Source organism: Erithacus rubecula, assembly GCF_903797595.1.
Source record: "Erithacus rubecula genome assembly, chromosome: Z".
Lineage (NCBI taxonomy): Eukaryota > Metazoa > Chordata > Aves > Passeriformes > Muscicapidae > Erithacus > Erithacus rubecula.
Genome location: NC_136661.1, coordinates 6,104,771 through 6,122,949, shown reverse-complemented (window position 1 = coordinate 6,122,949; position 18,179 = coordinate 6,104,771). Strand labels below are relative to the sequence as shown.

General features: G+C 38.0%; 1 protein-coding gene across 2 annotated transcripts; it reads left to right on the top strand.

Annotated features, from left to right (window-relative positions):
* The first annotated feature begins 8,858 nt into the window (after positions 1–8,858).
* Positions 8,859–16,810, top strand: LOC306814576 (monocarboxylate transporter 2-like). 2 transcript variants are annotated; one of them, XM_079330742.1, is made up of 4 exons: positions 8,859–8,969; positions 10,651–10,827; positions 12,575–12,718; positions 13,804–16,357. In XM_079330742.1, exons 2-4 carry the CDS (start codon positions 10,779–10,781, stop codon positions 14,745–14,747), a joined length of 1,137 nt encoding a protein of 378 aa, XP_079186868.1. In that variant the 5' UTR covers positions 8,859–8,969; positions 10,651–10,778; the 3' UTR covers positions 14,748–16,357. The 2 variants fall into 2 exon arrangements, with proteins under 2 accessions (XP_079186868.1, XP_079186869.1); XM_079330743.1 differs by lacking the exon at positions 8,859–8,969 and adding an exon at positions 16,415–16,810 and having other exon boundaries at positions 10,406–12,718; positions 13,804–14,610.
* The last annotated feature ends 1,369 nt before the right edge of the window (positions 16,811–18,179 follow it).

Below are 18,179 nucleotides of genomic sequence, written 5' to 3'. Positions count from 1 at the left end.
AGAGATGTTTATTTACTTTATCATTAGCATGTTGTCACAGTTTTGAAGTGACAGTTCTGTCCAGCTGTCTTGGGAATCTGGTTTTATCACTGCAGCATGTTCCAGCCATCCACTCAGTGTCCCAGAGCTTCTCTGACAGATCAGCTTTCAATGAAATTTGGATGCAGCAGGAAACCCTGTGAGAAAGAAGAATCAGATTTTACATTTTGAGTTTCCAGGTAATTTTGTCAGCCTTTCCTTAGTGACACACGTGGGCTTGGAAAAATCTTGCTTCCCTGCACAGAAGGGGGTGTTGGATCACTGAGCCTTCCTGCAAGGTGCTACATCCTTACTCCTCCCTCAGGCACAGATCTTTCATCTCTTCAACCATATATCCAGCAGTTACCTCACTCCTGTAACCACAGTGTTGTAACTAGAAGCTCATATTAAATCAATTATGTGCCCTGTCTTCAAGGTGGTTTTTTTGGGCACTACTACTAACATTACAGTTCCCATCCCTTAACTGTGGCCTGGTTCTCATTCTGTGAACTGCCAATGTTTATCTTGCAAACTTTGTAAGCATTCAGAATTGCTCTGAGTCAACACATATTCTTCTTCATTATCTGTTGCCATCAGTCTTAAAAATGAAACTAGGAAGAATATTTTGAGAATTCAGTGCACAAACTGTCCTTATAGAAATACAGGGCACCGTTGTGTAGCCGTGTATTCCATTCAATATAAGCAGCTGTTCATTCTGAAAACTCTCCTATACAGGCACACTTCATGCTATCAAGAAAACTGGCACTTCTTGGACTTTATTTCCTCACTTTAGCATAACTCCACAATACAGCACCTAGCCATGGATAGAACAGTGTGTCACAGGCTAGTTTAAGAAAATAGCACAGGAAGTCTAATCAGCTTATATCCCTTAATGTCTGTGCTCTCAGCTGAATCCTTGTAAAAATCCTTCCCAGACATCAACCAGAGACATTTAAGGCTAATTTAGCCAAACACATCCATCTCTCTCCTAAAGTACCAGGACAGAGTATGTCTTACTGACACTCCAGACATACCCAAGAGTTGGGCATTTTCACCTTTATGCTATAATTAAAACTGAGTAATTAAACACTGGTCACTCTTTTCAGAACAGGAAGTGGAAGAAACCACCCACAGATGCTAGATTGATAGGGCACAGAGAGACTCTTGTTTGCATCAGCATTTACCATTTTGTTTTGATAAGCTTAAGCAGTACATTTACCTCTTCTCTGTTTAGCAGTACTCATTTCCTGTGCCCCCTCTCCTTCTTACCCTATAATTTTGTAATGGAAGCTATAATCACAACCAAGAATTACGCTGAGAAGATGAACTGATTATTGCTCGTTGGAAAAAAAAAAAACAAACAACCTTTGTTAAGATAAATACACCCTCCACTTACAGCCAGTCCAGGCTTTGTGTCACCTTCCTTCCTATAGATCTCTACCCCCACCTTTACCTACAGCCTGAGCATTCCCTTTATTATAAAGGGAGGTCAGGGATTGGTGTTGCCCTGGGGAGGGTAGCAGTCAGCACACCTGACTGTAATTTCAGGACAGAAGGCTTTTTTTTTCATTTGGTCCCAGCCTGTAAATAATAAATCTTAAAATAATAAGAATTTGTTAAACTGGTAATAGGATAACCATAACCCAGTCCAAAAACGAGCCACTTATTCTTCCTTTATCTACTAAATAGCTCACTTTTTACAGTCTGACAACTTCTGATAAACCCTGCTCACTCAATTGCTTATTTACTACCTCTTTCTGCTCTTTAGCCCCTCTGATATTAATTCCAGCTGTCCTATCTCTACCAAACACACCTCCTTTGTCATCCTAACTTTATGCAACTGAATCACCGTCCTGGTTCTTCTTCTCTAATCATATGATCACATCAAGATTAAATTCTTTTTTTCCTTCAAGAAGTTAAGTACATCCACACTCATCTGCATATCTTACCCAGGTTCATTTAGCACCCCATGTCATCTATTTTGGCAGTGATGTCAGCCTGTTTATTTCTTATGTAATAGTTTTCCACTAATTTCATGTGCCATCTCTCCTGCACACAGTCCTGAGAATATTTATGTTCAGGCTACCTGTGTTGAATTAGTAATCACTTAACACCACAGGTCAAACACAGTCATTTTGATCCAGTCATTTCAATCAATAATTATCTTGGCCTACTATCTGTCACTGCTGTCAGAAGGCTTTGGTCAGGGGGGAAAAAGAAAAAAAACAGGATGTATGTGATAAGAGCAGGTGGTTCCAAGTGGAGGGACAAGCATGATCACCACCAAGGACTGATGAATGTGGGAGGCATGGTTCCATGTGCTCTCTGCCTTTCCATCTGAGCATAGCTGACTACAAGGAGACTTTGCCAGCATCTGTGCCAGGCTGGCTTTCTGTATCTGTGCAGTTTATTTAAATAAGAACAAAATTTCAGAGACTTGTTTCCCAGTTTTTATATATACTACAATAATAATTATAAAGAAGCAATAGATAGATATGTTGTACCTTCTTCAAAGACAGCCCTGTTCCCATTGAGCAATCAGTGAAGAAATTCTCTGGTGGTGAAAGGGGTGAAGTAATTTTGAAATCAGTGGAGCTGAAATTATTTACAGCAGCAGAGAACACTATCACTAGTTTCAGTTTTGAGAATACTGAGAAAAAGGCATTTTAGAAATGCTTCTATATCCAGCCTCTGTTTAAACCATTGTGGATTTCATTCTATGAACCTAGTAATAAAAGCCAGGACACTAACTCCTGAATGGTTAAATATTTCTTTATGACTTGATTGGACAGAATTTAAACATAATCTCTTCATAATCATGAATCACTGTTATTACCTGAAATACAAATGTTCCCGGTAGATTCTCATTTCAATCCACACCTAATATGTCATGGAGCAGTCTACCTGTGAATGCATTTTGTACTTACTCAAGCACCTAAAGTGGAAGCTAATTTTTGGAATCAATGAAAGCTGAACTGGTAAACTAAATCTGAGCAGAAGTGACTCTTCTTGCCACCTGGAATAAACTTTTTCTCTTCCAGTGTATGAATGGAAACCTGAGAGTTCTTCAAGAGTTTTCTAAGATGCTTAAATGTTGAACAAGAAATAATGCAAGTATTTTAAAAGAAGTGCAGTCTATAATATTTTCTTATTCCTTAAGTAGAAATAAGAGACCTTTAAATTTCATTTGTAAGTTTAACACGTAGAGAAAATAAATAGATTATTAAAGAGAAGTACTGTACACAGGTATAGCATAAAGTTTCCATATATTGATAGAAAATTGTGAAAATCTATTAGCCTGATCAGATGAACAAAATATACTATAGTATTAATGCATAATAGTAGTTCTGGATAACCCAAACTAAATTATATGAGTAAAGACTAAATATATCTAGTAGGACTGACTCTAGAAAATTAACATTCAATTAGTCCTGCTAAGATTATTCTGGTTTTAAGACAGAGCCATGACAGGCCATGACAATATTCCTTTGCACATAATGCTCAGTTGAGTTATTTCAGTGAATATAATGTTAAAAATAATCTGATGGACTGACCAGTGAAATATTCCAGACTTCATTATTTTGTCTGTAGATCTGAATTCCCAAGACTGTAATATAATATTTAAGGGCCACCTATTCCAAGCATCCCAACAATGAGGAAATCAGGCAGAAACACCAGGAGGCTCATTCTGGATGAGCCATGGGTTCTAAGGAAATGAGCAGAGGAAGTGGCTGAGCCACAATGTCACATTTGAGAAGTAAATTGTGGCAGTCTGGGGAAGCTGTCAATGGCTGGCAAAGGGGAAACATAGCTACTGTTTTTAGAGAAGAAACACCAGGGAAACTATAGGCCAATCAGTCACACCCCTGTGCCCAGCATCTGACCCAACAGCATGGGACAGAATTTGGTGGGCTCACGGGGCATGTGAATACACTAATTGTATACAATTGCCATGTGAATTTCTCCTCTGGATTAAGCAATCTCATCTGCTGAGCTACCTTTTTTCTGCCTTCGGCATTGTAAAAGCACACAATCTGGGGAAACTGCCCCAGTGTAGTGACCAGCAGGGTTAGTTCACCTGTCTGGCTCACTGCATGAAAACCTATCTGGTAGCAGGAAGGTGAAGTAAGCAGTTGCAGCAACTTTTCTATGAAGACTGCACGCTAATTCTACTTCAAACTCTACCCCATAATTTTCATTTGCTATGATTTTGTCTTCTCCAGCCCTAAAACACAGCTCTAGGGAATTTTGCCAGCCAAAGAAAATTAGAATGTCACCTCACAAACTTGCTGGCTTCCCATTCAAATATGCCGAAAGTAAGAAATATATCTATTTCTTAGTTATGCAGGTCAACTGCATATTTATACTTCCCCTTAGCACACAAAAACTACACAGATTACTGATCGAGTCATGAAGTAAGTACACAAAATGTAAATTAAAAATATTACAAAAAGCAACAAGCTACTGCAACAACCCACCCTGCCTCTCCAACAATTACAACAGCAGTATAGCCACCACATCCTTAGAGTAAGGCAAATTGGTAGAATAGGGAATAAGATACAATAAACTAGCAGTGAGAGCTGGGAGAGAAAAGTTTTACGAGGACCAGCAGTAGTTAACTGCGGGATCTTAAATCACACAAGTAAAGGTCTGGTGTGGTGAAAGGTTCAAATATGCATGTACCATGCTCAGGAGAGCACATTCAAGCTTCCTGTAACTTCTGTAATTGCTGCAGGCTATGTCATGCTCACTGGAGCCAACATCTGCCCAACAGCACAACCATAGGGAAGCCACAAATGAATTTCAAATTTGAATAAACATTTGCAGTAAATGCCCCAGAACATAGGGGAATTTGAAATCAGCGGATACCTCTGAACTTTCTGGTTGGTCCAATAGTTGAGTTCAGTAGAAAACATGGACAGTAGTCCAAGGCTCGTCATATAAGTATAGTGCAGATAAATAACAAAACCTGCATTCCTCCTCTGGGTTTCCTCCACCCATTCCTGATTTTGTTTCTCTGATCACTAGTCAGGACAGAACTTTGTTTTTCTGAATATAGGTGGGGTCAAATGACTTTCAAGGAGGGGAGGAGGGGATTCTTATAAAATCTGATGCTTACACATCCTGAAGGAGATAAATTGGTTTGTTCATCTAGCCAGATGGTAGTTCAGATGAGAAACATGACCTGGTGGTTTGCAGCACAATTCACAAACTTACAACTGGAAGGAAGAGCTTCATATCCCATACAAGTTTGGCTACCTGAATAAGGTAATTTCTTGCTGCTATACTTGATTTTTGGTACTTCTAACTCATTGCTCATAGTGTTCAATCTCTCTCTTGCATTCTAATATGCTTTGTCAATAGACTGCTATAGATCATACTCATTAGATGGACTCCTTCTATAATGACGTTATGAGGTTAAAAAGGAAAATTTAATAGCATTTCTCCTGAATTTTTGTCTGAGGAGCAGTAACTAGTACGACTATTGTAGTTGAAGCTCTAGTGACAGATGAGCATCAGCTCATCAGAGCCAGTCTGAGTGTTAGATGAAAATCATAAGGTATCTGAATGTGACAAACATAGTGCCTGTTCCTTACCTATGTACCAAGGCACATGCATAGAGGAAGTTTCAGCATAAATTGCAATTGATTTCCTTGTTTCTTTCCATCTCTCTTCTAATATAACCAATAAAACAAGACTGTATTATTTAATCTGTTGTTAATTTATTAATTATCTATTTTGTATTTAGTTTTACATAGTTTCTGTTTCAATGTATCAGCCTTTAAAAACAGTTTTGTGTCTATGTATATTAAGTATGTTTTTCTTCCTTTTCTCTGTTTTTGTTTTGATAAGTCCAAATTCAAGGTAATAATACAGTGTTTGTACTGCAAACCCAAACCCAACACACATTACCAAGTCATATTTCTTTATCTAAGTGTGGAAAAACTTAATACTTGCCCTTTTTTGTCTTCTTGGGGAGCCTATATCTGTAAAGTATCACCAGGTCACAAGGAGCCCACTCAGCCTCCATTCAGAGAGACTGAATACACTTACTTGGGGAGTGTTAAATAAGAGTTGCATAGAAAAAAGAAGTTTAGGATTCAACAGTTTTTTCATGATTCCACCACCATGTTGTTTCGCAATGTGCAGCAAATGTATTCTACTCATTTGCACTTTTGCAAAAAGTAAATTAGGACATGGAGCACAAGATAACCAAGTAGAACAAGAAGTAACCATCTTCAAAAGTTTATGTGGCACCCTAAAATGCATGCAATGAGATAAGCATTTTATAAATTATTTTTATGATTGTCTGATAAGCTTTTTTAATCAGTCACATGAATCAAAGCAGAAATAGCTTGGAGAACTCGTAGATCATGGATAAAGGAACACCCCCGGTGGCTCAGAAAATGCTTTTGTAGCTATCCAGGTGCAAAGATAAAGGCTGCACCCTTCCTGTGTGTTCTTGCTGGCAAAATTCACCATGAGCATAATAACACTACTCACAGAGATGTCTGCTCTTCTGATACACACACCAAGCACAGACTTTTCCAATGTAAGTCCCTGTCTCACAGGACATCTCTTCCAGCTGCCATGAGAAATCTTGGAGACAGGAGTCAGTGGGATGCTAGAGAGAGTGCTTACGCTTCCAGGCACAGCTTTACATTTTTTAGGAATCTTGTGTATGGCCAGGCACAACAGAAGGAGCACCTTCCCTACAGGTCTTTTCTCCTTTTCATTTAGAAGGTTAGCTCCAGAGACAAAATGAGTAAATGAAGATATTAATACCTTACTGTTTACCATCACTCAATAGCTAAGAGCAAAAGGAGATCCTATATAAGTTTTTTCCACTTAAGAGTGTTTGCAATTACATCATCTTATAAAATAAACTTTCTCTTGCAAGTGAAGGAGGAAGAAAGCAAAACATGGTGCCAGAAATGTTTCCTTATTGCAATGTTCTTCTACTCTGTTCAGGCATTCCAACAATTCCCTATAGTATGTAGCTCCACAGCTTTCAAATCCATAGGGTGGCTGGAAAATAACTACCTCATTAATTAATAAGTAAATCAAAATAGTAATTTCATTTTGGAGTTACATGGAACACTGTGATCTCTAAAAGGAGCTCAAGGCTGAATTCTGAGCAGTGACATAAAAGATGAATTTATTGTCAGGAAACATGCTGTTCATTTAAGTTTTGTGAGCAGTAAGGGCCAATTCATACTCCTCCTGGGACAGTTTGCCTAATGGAAGTGAAGGGTGCTGGGTGGTGTCATGCAGATTTTATCATGCCTGTTTTAGTCTGGGTGTTGTCTGGTAAGGAGCAGGATTTCTTCCATCTGTCTTGTGGCACAAATCATAATCCCTTGCCCAGGCACGTCCATGGAGAATGCAGAAATATCAGTATCACTCTGCCTAGGCAGGAATGTTTAGCTTGAGTGGTGCATCCTTTTTATGTTCTTCCAGGCCTCAAACAAAATTATGACCATGCTACTTGAACTCAGCATTGGCAGAAGACATGGCTACAGCTTGATATCATTTCTATATTTTCTTATAGTAAACTGAGCACTGATACAAGTATTGATGCTTCCAACTTTATAAAATTTATTACTTTTGAATGTATTAGCTACATTTGACAACTGAGAAAACAGGCATAGCAAGATCTAACAACTTGGTCACCCAGAAATGGTGGGAATGAAAACCAGGTTCGTTCATACAGACCTCAACACAAGGCAGTCTCTCCTTTTCTTGCACCTATTCTAAGATTTCTTAAGATGTTCAGATGTGTCCAGTGCATGTCAGTCCTGACACATGGCAGTAGAATGATTTTGCTTCTGAACCCTATAAACTCTGGTGGGTTCTTTTCCGCACTCTGCTGCAATGATTCAGATCCTCCTGAGATTATGTACCTCAGTGGAGCAAATCACAGAACTAGCAACTGACTCTTTGTACTGGATAATTTCAAGTGGTATGGATCCCCTCATGTAACTCATTTTTCCCAGCTGTACACAGGATAGATAATTTTAAGTATAGTACACCGTCAGCTATCTCAAGTTTCCATTCTCCTCATGAAATAGGTATTTTTTTATATTCTGCATCTTGTACAGCATCACTGCTCAGAATTTAGTGTCCATGAAGAAACCAGAAAAATGTATGAATGTTTCTCTCCCTCCAGCCAGATCCTGTGTCCTCCATGCACTGCATGATTACTGCATGTTTATCATAAAACTTGTAAGGTGAAATATGCTTTTAAATTATGTTTAATAAGATGTTCTTGCCTACAAATATATCTCCACAAGGATGGATGTGCACTATTTTGGCAAAAACGCTTAGTGTTGCAGGAACAATTAATATATATAAATGCTAAAATGTTGCAGACCCTAAAATTCTTGTATCTTTGAATACCTTAATGTCTGAATATTTTTCACATTGTCTTTTCTCATTTGTTCACATCTTTTGTTTTCTTAACTCTGTACTTGAATTGGTTTTTTTTATATTTATTTATTCATTCTTTTCTCTCGGGGCATCTCTTCCCCAGGTAATATTTTCAGTCAAACTACTGCAACTAATGTTGTATTTTAACTTGGTAATTTCTTGTGTAAGCCATTCCTAAAATACTTTAATTAATTTCTCTAACAATGGGCCTTCTACCAATTTACAGATCACCACCATCACTACCACTCCAGAAAAAAAGAAAAAGGAAATAATAGAAAAAATAACCCAAAACACAGAGAAGATCTAAGAATTAGAAAAGATGCAGGCTAAAGACAGCAATCCACCAGATGGTGGCTATGGATGGGTTGTGGTAGTGTCAGCCTTCATGGTGATGGGCTTCACTGTTGCTGTCCTCAAGACTTTTGGTTTGTTCTTTGTTGAAATCCAGCAGCACTTTGATGAACTTGCAAGCTCCACTTCCTGGATCACATCAGTAACTATTGTCATCTTTCATTTAGGAGGTAGGTAGTAGTACTCCTCTAGCATTTTATTTTAATATCAACTACCCAAGCAAGTTTGGAAATCTTCCTTATAAAAACCCAACCCCAAAAATATGTCAGATCTAGACTTTCTGCTTCTCTAAAGAAAATACAGAAAATTTTCAGAAAATTGGCATTTGCTGCCTCAGATATGGAATGGGTTAATACCAAAACTCTACAGACACAGTAATCTGATTGCCTGAAAAAAACATCATGTACCTAAACTCATGACTAAGTTTTGCTACAGGCTTTGAGTTATACTCAATTAGAGATAATTCTGATAGCCACAGAACTTGTTGAATTAAGCTCTTAGAACAGTTTGTGCAAGTTCACTGATCTCAGAGTGACTGTCACTTTTTCAAAGTACTTCAAAATGCAAGGACTGTGACCCCATCTATCAGGTAAGCCATCTGCTACCAAAATTATTCTCAGTCCTGCTTTTCCCCACTTCTTTTTATCTTCATCAAGATCCCTTTTCTTTGCATGTATTACCAGTTCTCTCTTCTGTACCCCTCTTAGTATGATTTCAAGTTATTGATCTACCAGAAGACTCACAGAGTGAAAAATTTTTAAAAAAAATCAGTTTACTCAGTGAGAGAGCTCAAGACATGACCATGCAAGCAGAGAGTAGGGGATGCTTTGATGTTCCCAGTCAAAGGCAGTGAGCTATGGGAACAGGCCAAATACTGCATCACAATAGATGAAGGAATAAAAAATAGGAAACATACTGCATTTGACTCAACTTGGTTGTTTAGAGACTCCTTGGTGCCCTTGTAAACTCCAAACATGTACTGTACAGAATTTGTGGTCTGCTCTGCATATTCTCATTGGTACATGTGGTTGCAATAGGTAAATATCCTGAAATAATAAATGCTATCATAATATTATTTCTGAAGACATTTCATTGCATAGACACTGTATAATTACATGTATCCTACTCAGTCCACACCTATAAGTATTACTGCTTGGAACTGCAGGACTTCCAAACATCAACAACTGATCTTTCTTTGAAAAGTGTATTCAGAAGGAAAAAAGAGTAACCCAAAATCAAAGTAAAAAGATAAAATAAGTCATGAGTAGAAAAGATTTTATGAGTTCCATAAACTGTTATCCTTGATGCCTGCTTTACAGTGACAGATATAATTAACTGAAAAAAAAAAAATAAAACCTGCTTCACAGACCACAGAAATGAATAAATGGTAATTTATCAATTTGGTTTACAAATTAAACTGACATATTTTGATACTACTTTGTCATTCAGGCATTTGAACTTCATGAGAAGAAAAAGCCAGCATAGGAGGGAAAAATTTAACTCACTGATTCCAACAGTCCTGTTTAGTTAGGTTTTGTTTTATTATTGCATATATTTACATTCTATAGGAATGTATCAAGGAATAGAGCATATGACACAGTAATAGCAAGTATAAACCAGCAAAAATATATTTGCCTAGCCAGGAGTGAGACCAGCTTACTTCAAGGAAGGCAGTTACGATTTTCAGCAGAAATTGTTTTCCATCCTTTGATATCCTTTGAAATAATCCTCTTTCAGTGAATAAAGCTTGGTGATCAGACATTCCAACCCCCTCTCTGTATAGTAGCTTATAAATGTCTCCAGTCAATACATAATTGTCCTCATCTTCTTCTGCCTTTGCTTCATTTATAGGGACCACAAGACTTCCTGATGAAGATCACCTGAGCCTCCAGTTCTTTGAGCATATTTCCTGCCTGGCTTAGTCTTTCTTACTGTGTATCTCTGGGAAACCTTAAGTGTCACTTGGCTCAGTCTGGAGGATGATCACTGAATTATTATTTTTTCCTCCTTGGATCCTTTCAACAGCAGGTCTGTTTCTTGTGTCAAAAGAGAGCATGTGCTTTCACTCCCAAGGTCTGCACTTGAAACAGCTTACCAGAGCAAGGATTCTCCCCATCACCTTCACCAGCCTTCTCTTGGTACTGACTGATGTACACCTCCTAACACCTTTCTCTTTGAACTCTGGTTGTCATCCCTTTCCATTGCTTGCACATTTTCTGTGTGATCCCCTCATCCTTTCAGACTCTGGAGTCAGGCTATTTTACCCATTTCCAGTTCTGTGGCTAGCTTCTTTTTTATTATCCCATGTTTAATTTCTGTCTCTTTATTATCCTTATTTGCTATTTAAAATTTGAGATTTGGTAATATTTCTGCTCCAGCTGCAGATCTTTCACTTGTCTTTTGTGGGCATTATCCTGTGTTTACTTTTCTCTCCTTTTTTTTAATCATATTTTTTGATTCACCAGCTGTGTGTGTAGTTTATCATGTCTCATTGACTACATCTTAAGATAATGACTGGATTTCAGTATCATTTTTACATGCTTATAAAATGATCAGATTTTTGCTGTAAAAGCTGATGAGACATTTGAGGTTTTTAGAACTCCTGTCAGGTCAACTTTGTGCTGATAATAACAATGTACAGCCTGCAGATTTTGCAACAATACTCTGTCAGGTTTATTTCACTCATCCTAGCTACCAAATTCTCTTAATTCTGTTCTTAACACAGGTGAATGTACCTGCCCCTACAAACTACTACAAAACCTTTCTTGCTGGCTGCTCTCTCTTAACCATTGTCTTGTGATTTATTTCAGTTTAGAAGCATGGTCCCTATTAACTGAATTCCATGTTATGCACAAGCATCAGGATGTTTATTTTTATTTTTATTTTCCCAGAATATTTAACAGATTGTAGGGAGCTGGTTCATGGCAGGTGGCACTTGAGAACCCCCTAGTGGCCATGGATATTTAGAGAAATCTTACGGCCTTGACCTCGACTCTGTGATGCTGATGGAAAAAACAGCCAGGCAGAAAAACTGATCCTTAATTAAGCAAAAATATTCCTAACATTTCAGGTGTTTCCAGACAGTGACTAGTGACCAAAGCAGCTGCTGCAGCATCAAATCTGTACCACCTGCACCTTTGCCCTTGCATTGAAGAGAACTCTGTTCAAAGAAACTGTACCACTAAATAAAGATTTAAGAAATGAACTGCAATTTTCTGTAAAAAGTATTACCACAAAATAAATCCTAAGTTTTGACCCTTTATAAACTTTTACAATTCTACTAAGGATTGATTTTTGCAAAATTCTAGAAAACAAAATTTAGTTTTCTCCAGAAAAATATCACGCCAGCCATATCAATAATACATTCTCAATAGTACAATTCTTATAGATGAACCTATAGGTTCTCTGGCTGAAGTTTCACTTTCTGCTAAAACTGTCCAGGAGGTTCTGTCTTGTTGGTAGTTCTATCCTTACATGAAATTCAGTATAACTCTCCTACTACAAGGAAGGCACTAAAATGCTCTTTCCCTTTAAAAGAGTCCACATGTGTTGAACATATTTTCAAATCTGTTCCTCAGGGACAGTCATTTCTCTATCAGCAAGGATACAATTTTGAAATTTTGGTTGACCTCCTACCCCAGCCAGCGGAATTAAGGCTGTTTGTGTCAAGCATTATAAGAGCAGTCTTCCTCAAAATGTTTTATTTATTTGGCCATGTTGATCAGATGAATGTTCCTAATGTGTTTCTCTTTCTCCAATTTTTCTGCTGATCCAGCCCCTGTTGCCAGTTCACTGTGTGTACAATATACCCATCGGACAGTTGTGATCACTGGAGGACTTCTGGCTTTTTCAGGAATGGCACTGGGATTTTTTGGACTCAACATGGGGTGGATGTATGCAACAACTGGCTTCCTACAGGGTATGAATTTATGGCTTTATGGCTTTCTTCCACCAGCAACTTATTTGAGGGTGCTAGTGGTAAGAGTTTTAAAATCTGCTATCTATTTTGACTTTATGAGCAGCCAGAACAAGCAATGCTCTTTAAAAACTATTTCCCACTTTGGAAATAAGAATTTGTACAGGAAACCTGCAACAACAAAAAAGACAAATATTTAGATGCCAGTAATTTACACCTGCAAATTAAAAAAGCAGAAAATTAAGTGTTTTATTTTTCATTCAGATATAAGAGCTTTGTGAAGTTTTAAAAAAAGCTTCATAAAGGATGCTGAAGTAAAAAAACACAAAGATCTCAAATTCTATACTTTCTCTCAACTTATGTTTTGAACAGAGTCCCAGACTTTCATTGGATTTCAAACCTTTCCTTTACTCCAGGCAAAACCAGGCCAGAAAATTTTCTCAACAGCTAGCAAATTTTCCTGGAACAGGAAGCAAAGCTAGCAGGGAATAAAATAAATCATTCTGAATTCCACACTGGATGCCTGAGAAAATGTCTGGAATTTGAGCCCTTTGGCAGTGCTGGGCTGCCAAGGGGTCTAGGGAGCCATCAAAATAACAAAGTTACAGCAGGTTTTAAGTTTGCTCAAAGCAGTTGAGCAAGAAAATGAAGAGCAGAGGCAATACACCAGCTTCCCTTCATGTCCCACCTCACAGCTCAGCTTAACCTGCTGGTCTGACCTAGGACCAACCTTAATGCAGACAGCATGGACACTGAGATCTGTCTAGCTTCAACTCCATGTGATTTCTCATGCACTGACAAAGTTGTAAAACCAAATTTTTTCTTCTTTTTAAAAAAGTGACTATATAATAATGTGTATACTTCATATTCTGCTTTTTCACTTGAATATATACACCTTACAGAATATGATGTCACAAACATACCTTTACATCTACTCCTGTTAAGCTCATGCTTTTTCTAGGCAAAAATGTTTTCCTTCTAATACATTTTAACTTTGCAAATGTAGAGGTACTGACTACTTTAATTTCCACCTTCACAAAATACCTCAATAGTATTTAACCAGTGCTATTTATATTGGTGTTTTTCAGGTCTTGGCATTTCTTTTTCATGGACACCAGCCATTAGCATTGTTAGCCACTATTTCTCCAAGAAAAGGCCTTTGGCCAATGCTATTGCCAGTGCTGGAGAATGTGCCTTTGCATTCATGTTTGGACCATTTTTCCAGTGGCTGATTAGTCAGTATGGATGGAAAGGTGCCCTCTTGATCATAGGTGGCATCCAACTCAATATTTGTGTCTGTGGAGCACTGATGCGACCCTTGCCAAGCAGCTGCCTCCTTAAGGCCAGGCATTGTGAAACTGAAACACCACCAGGCAACAGTGCATCCAGGAAAGACAAAGAAGATAAGTCTCCCATCATGCACAAAACCTTCAACTGGATGCTTGTGAGGCAACCAGAATTTGCACTTTATGCCATTTTTGGTATATTAGCTGCTATGAGTTTTTTTGTTCCTCCATTATTTTTAGTTCCACTTAGCTACAGCCTGGGAATAGATGAATCATGGACTTCATCCCTCCTATCCATTTTGGCCATGGTGGACTTTGGAGGCAGACTGCTGTGTGGCTGGTATGCCAACCTCCATGTTACCAAAACCATTCATTTGCTGGCAATGACGATTACATTGATGAGTACTTCCCTGATGCTGTTGCCACTGGCTAACGATTACCTGTCTTTGGCAATATTCACTGCCTTCTATGGATTCTTCTTTGGTACAACAGTTGCCATTCACATTACAGTGCTGGCAGATGTTGTAGGCATGCCAGAATTTGACAGTGCTCTAGGGCTTTTCATGCTCATTCGAAGCACTGGAGGTTTTGTGGGGCCTCCTCTTGCAGGTAAGTTAAGAAAACTCACTGACAAATACAGCTTACAAGGAGGAAGGGGAATGGTAATCCAAACTGGAAAGATCTGTGTCTGCACTCAAATTTCCCCCTTTTTTAGCCCAGGGGTATCTGCGCCAAGTAGTACATAAAAATAAATAGTCAGTTTAAATCCTCTCCACAGTACCTTGCTCCCTCTCTTCTGTGTGATTTTAGAGATATAATTTCAAAAAGAAAGGAGAGATGAAAGGCAGGGTTCACATAGTGGTCCTCTTCCTGAATCCCACATAATGCCTCTTGATGGCCTCCAACTGTCTTGTTAAGAAAGTGTGCCTTTGGCACAAGTAGCAGACACACAATTTCAGAGAAGAAACTGAAATTTGAGACTAGTGATATTGCACAAATGCTGGTGTTGTTGGGAGAGTTTCTGCAGAAGTTTAAACTTAAAAGCCTGAAACATTAGGCTATGCAAACCTCAAGGAAACACTCGGATAAATGCCTGCTGGTTTTAGACAGCATTTGAGCCAACTAGTATAATAAATAGGGAAGGCAGCACATAAGAACAGTGGGAAGAGAGAACAGACAATGAGACAGCACATGGATTTATGGGCTGGCAACAAGATATAGTCATCTTGGAAAAATGCAAGACAAATGAACTGCAAGCTCTAGAGACTTTAAAAAGTGATACAGCAAAAAAATTGACCAGTGTGACTTGTACAATGCAGATCTGAGTCCTCATCCAAAGACCATTGTTCACTCACTACAAGTAACTTATGGAAATGACATCGCTAATGAGTTGCAAATGAGTCAGATTGAATACTGGAAAATTTTAATTCACTTTTGAAAATACAGAAACCAGGAAGATTCATAGAGGCTTTGAGACAGAGCAATATTGAAAAATATGTTGGAAAGATCTGAATAAAATACAATTTATAGTGGCTGGTCACTAGTACTGATTATCTGGGAATCAATGCAGCCTCTTTTTGCATATTTAGTAAACTCCAAAGAAAGTATGGAAGAGTGGGAATCCTAAGTGCCTCTCAAGCTCCCCTCTTGTCCTTTGAGTGTAAAATCTAAAATATTTGTGCGCATGGTTCGTGTGCCTATATAGGGCATAGCTTAGTTTAGAGTGCGGGCTAGGGAGTACCCTAAACATGGGCAAACTTCTCACAAGCAAGCAACCTTAATCAGCCCACAAAGAAATGTGCCATTATACTCACAGGGCAGCTGACACACTGCTGCAGTGCTATTACTGTACTAGAGATTTTTCAGCATAATATACAGTGGCATTACGTATTTTGGTTGGCCTAAAGCTCCATGAAAACCAAGGGGGTTTTGTTAACATCTGTGACTCTTTGTAAAATGATAAACTGGAAACCCATAACATGTTGGACAAGTTCTCCAGCTTTGTTTCCAGCAGTTGGATCTCTTTTCCTACTTGTGCTGTAGTTATGGTCCGAATTACAGCACCTGGTGACAGCTACACCCCAGAATATGGAGCCACTCTCATATACAGTTGCACGGTCATTTTTTTCTGCCAGTACCTGCACTGTCCACACTTTAGGTTGAAAAGGGCTTCAAATTGTGTAATATATTGTTTCATTAGTAATTTACATATAAATGAATGAAATGTGAATTGTGTTTCAAACTGAAATTTGCTACAGTGGGGTGATGTTCTATGTGCTCATGATGTAGAAATCTGCAAGACAAGTATGTAGCCAGCACAATGTCTTTGTAAGAGGATATATCCACACTGCTGAGCTAATTCACAGTAGCCTGTTTTCCATCATTCACATTTCTGTCATGTATTTCTCTCCAGGTCTGATTGTGGACATCGCTGGAGATTACAGAGCAGGCTTCTACATGGCAGGTGCCACTCTTGCTCTGTCAACTGGATTTTTAATTTTTTTAGATCGACTCCAACAGAGAAAAAAAAGAGGAAGTAAGATTAGAACTAAACCAGAAAAGTCAACATTACCCTACCCCTCTCTCCATATACTAAAACATCAAACCAGAAGATATTGAGAGCACAATGTAGTAGTGTGACTAGATGAGACTTCTGACAGCACTTTAGGATATATGGAAGTGTTTTATTTTTGCCAAACTCACTATTACTAGGATTTACAAAAGAACGGAAGCTTTGGGTAGGAATGTTTGAAACAAAGGAAGAAAGTAATTAATTTACATGCAAACTAGAGCAGTAACCATTACCATATTGTTTTGACATTGAAGTTGTATTTTGACTATGCAAGTCTTCAGTAAAGTCCCACTCGGTCGTGCAAAATGAACTGGGGAAAATACAACCACACAAAATGGAGAAAAATTGATGAATAGTAGAAGACCTAAGGCCACAGTGGACTTCAAACTGAGTAAAAATCCCAAATGCAACCCTGTGTTAAAAATAGTAAATGTCTTTCTGTGTTATGGTAATATAGAGGAGATAACAATGCTTGCAGGGCTTTAACTGGAAGAAGTACATGAGTTGCAAAGAATTAAGTGGAACATAAATGAGAAAATTAAGAAAACAGTCCAAGGAAAAAGTATAAGAAATAAAGCTTGCCTCGTTTAGAACACAAAAAGTTTTACAGAGAATGAGAACAGCCTTCAAATCCATAATAGGCTGGGATAAAGAAAACATTATTTATTTCTTTCCTTGTTCAGACAACAGGTAACTGATCTAATTCACAGAAAGACAGTTATGTAACAGGGAAAAGGCTTCATTGAAGCCTGTTAAAGATACTATGCAGACTATGAATGCAGAATATGAAAACACAGGGGTATCAGAGAATAGGTAACACATGATCAAGGATCTAAATATATGTGCTTCAGAGTAGTAGGATGGGCTAGATGACTTCCTGAGGTTTCCTTCAGTTCCATATTCCAATTATCGTAAGGCAGATACTTAGAGTAAATACTCTATTTATAAGAATAAAAAAGAATCTGTATCCAAACAACTGGTATTTTTGTAATTTTACTTTATCAGGGGAAGACAGAATTTAAGGGAGAAAAGGCTGAGTAACATCTAGAAAGAAACATTGAGAGGGAAAAAATGTAGCACTTTAAAGCCTTCAAACTATTATGTATATCATATTTGCCCCTACTTATAAACTTCAGACTTTGCACCATTAAAACACTTCCTCTGTGAAGCTGAGCTTACATAAATCTCTCATCTGAAATAGTTACTTCTTGTCTCAAAAGAATGGGTATTAAAAAATTTAATTTAACTTAGAGGAAATCAGCTGAACCATTAATAAATCAACTACCTGTGAGGGCTTGATTGAAGAACATGTATTGGGAAGAACACACCTGGGTGTTAAAAGTCTTGTAGTAAGGCTCTGAAAGACCTTACAAAGTCCTTTTCAAGCTTATAAATTGAAAATTTTGGATTTTTCTATGAGTATTATTCTTCAGTCTTCTGTAGTGTTCCACTACTTAAGATAACTCTTCCTTTAATACTGGAGGTATTGCTGTATTACTGGAGGTGGGAAGAATGGCGAAATACTTAATAGATGCAGTTTCGGCCTCTGGCATTCTGTTAAAATTCTTTTATTTGCCCTATCACAAATTTATTTTGCCATATTCTG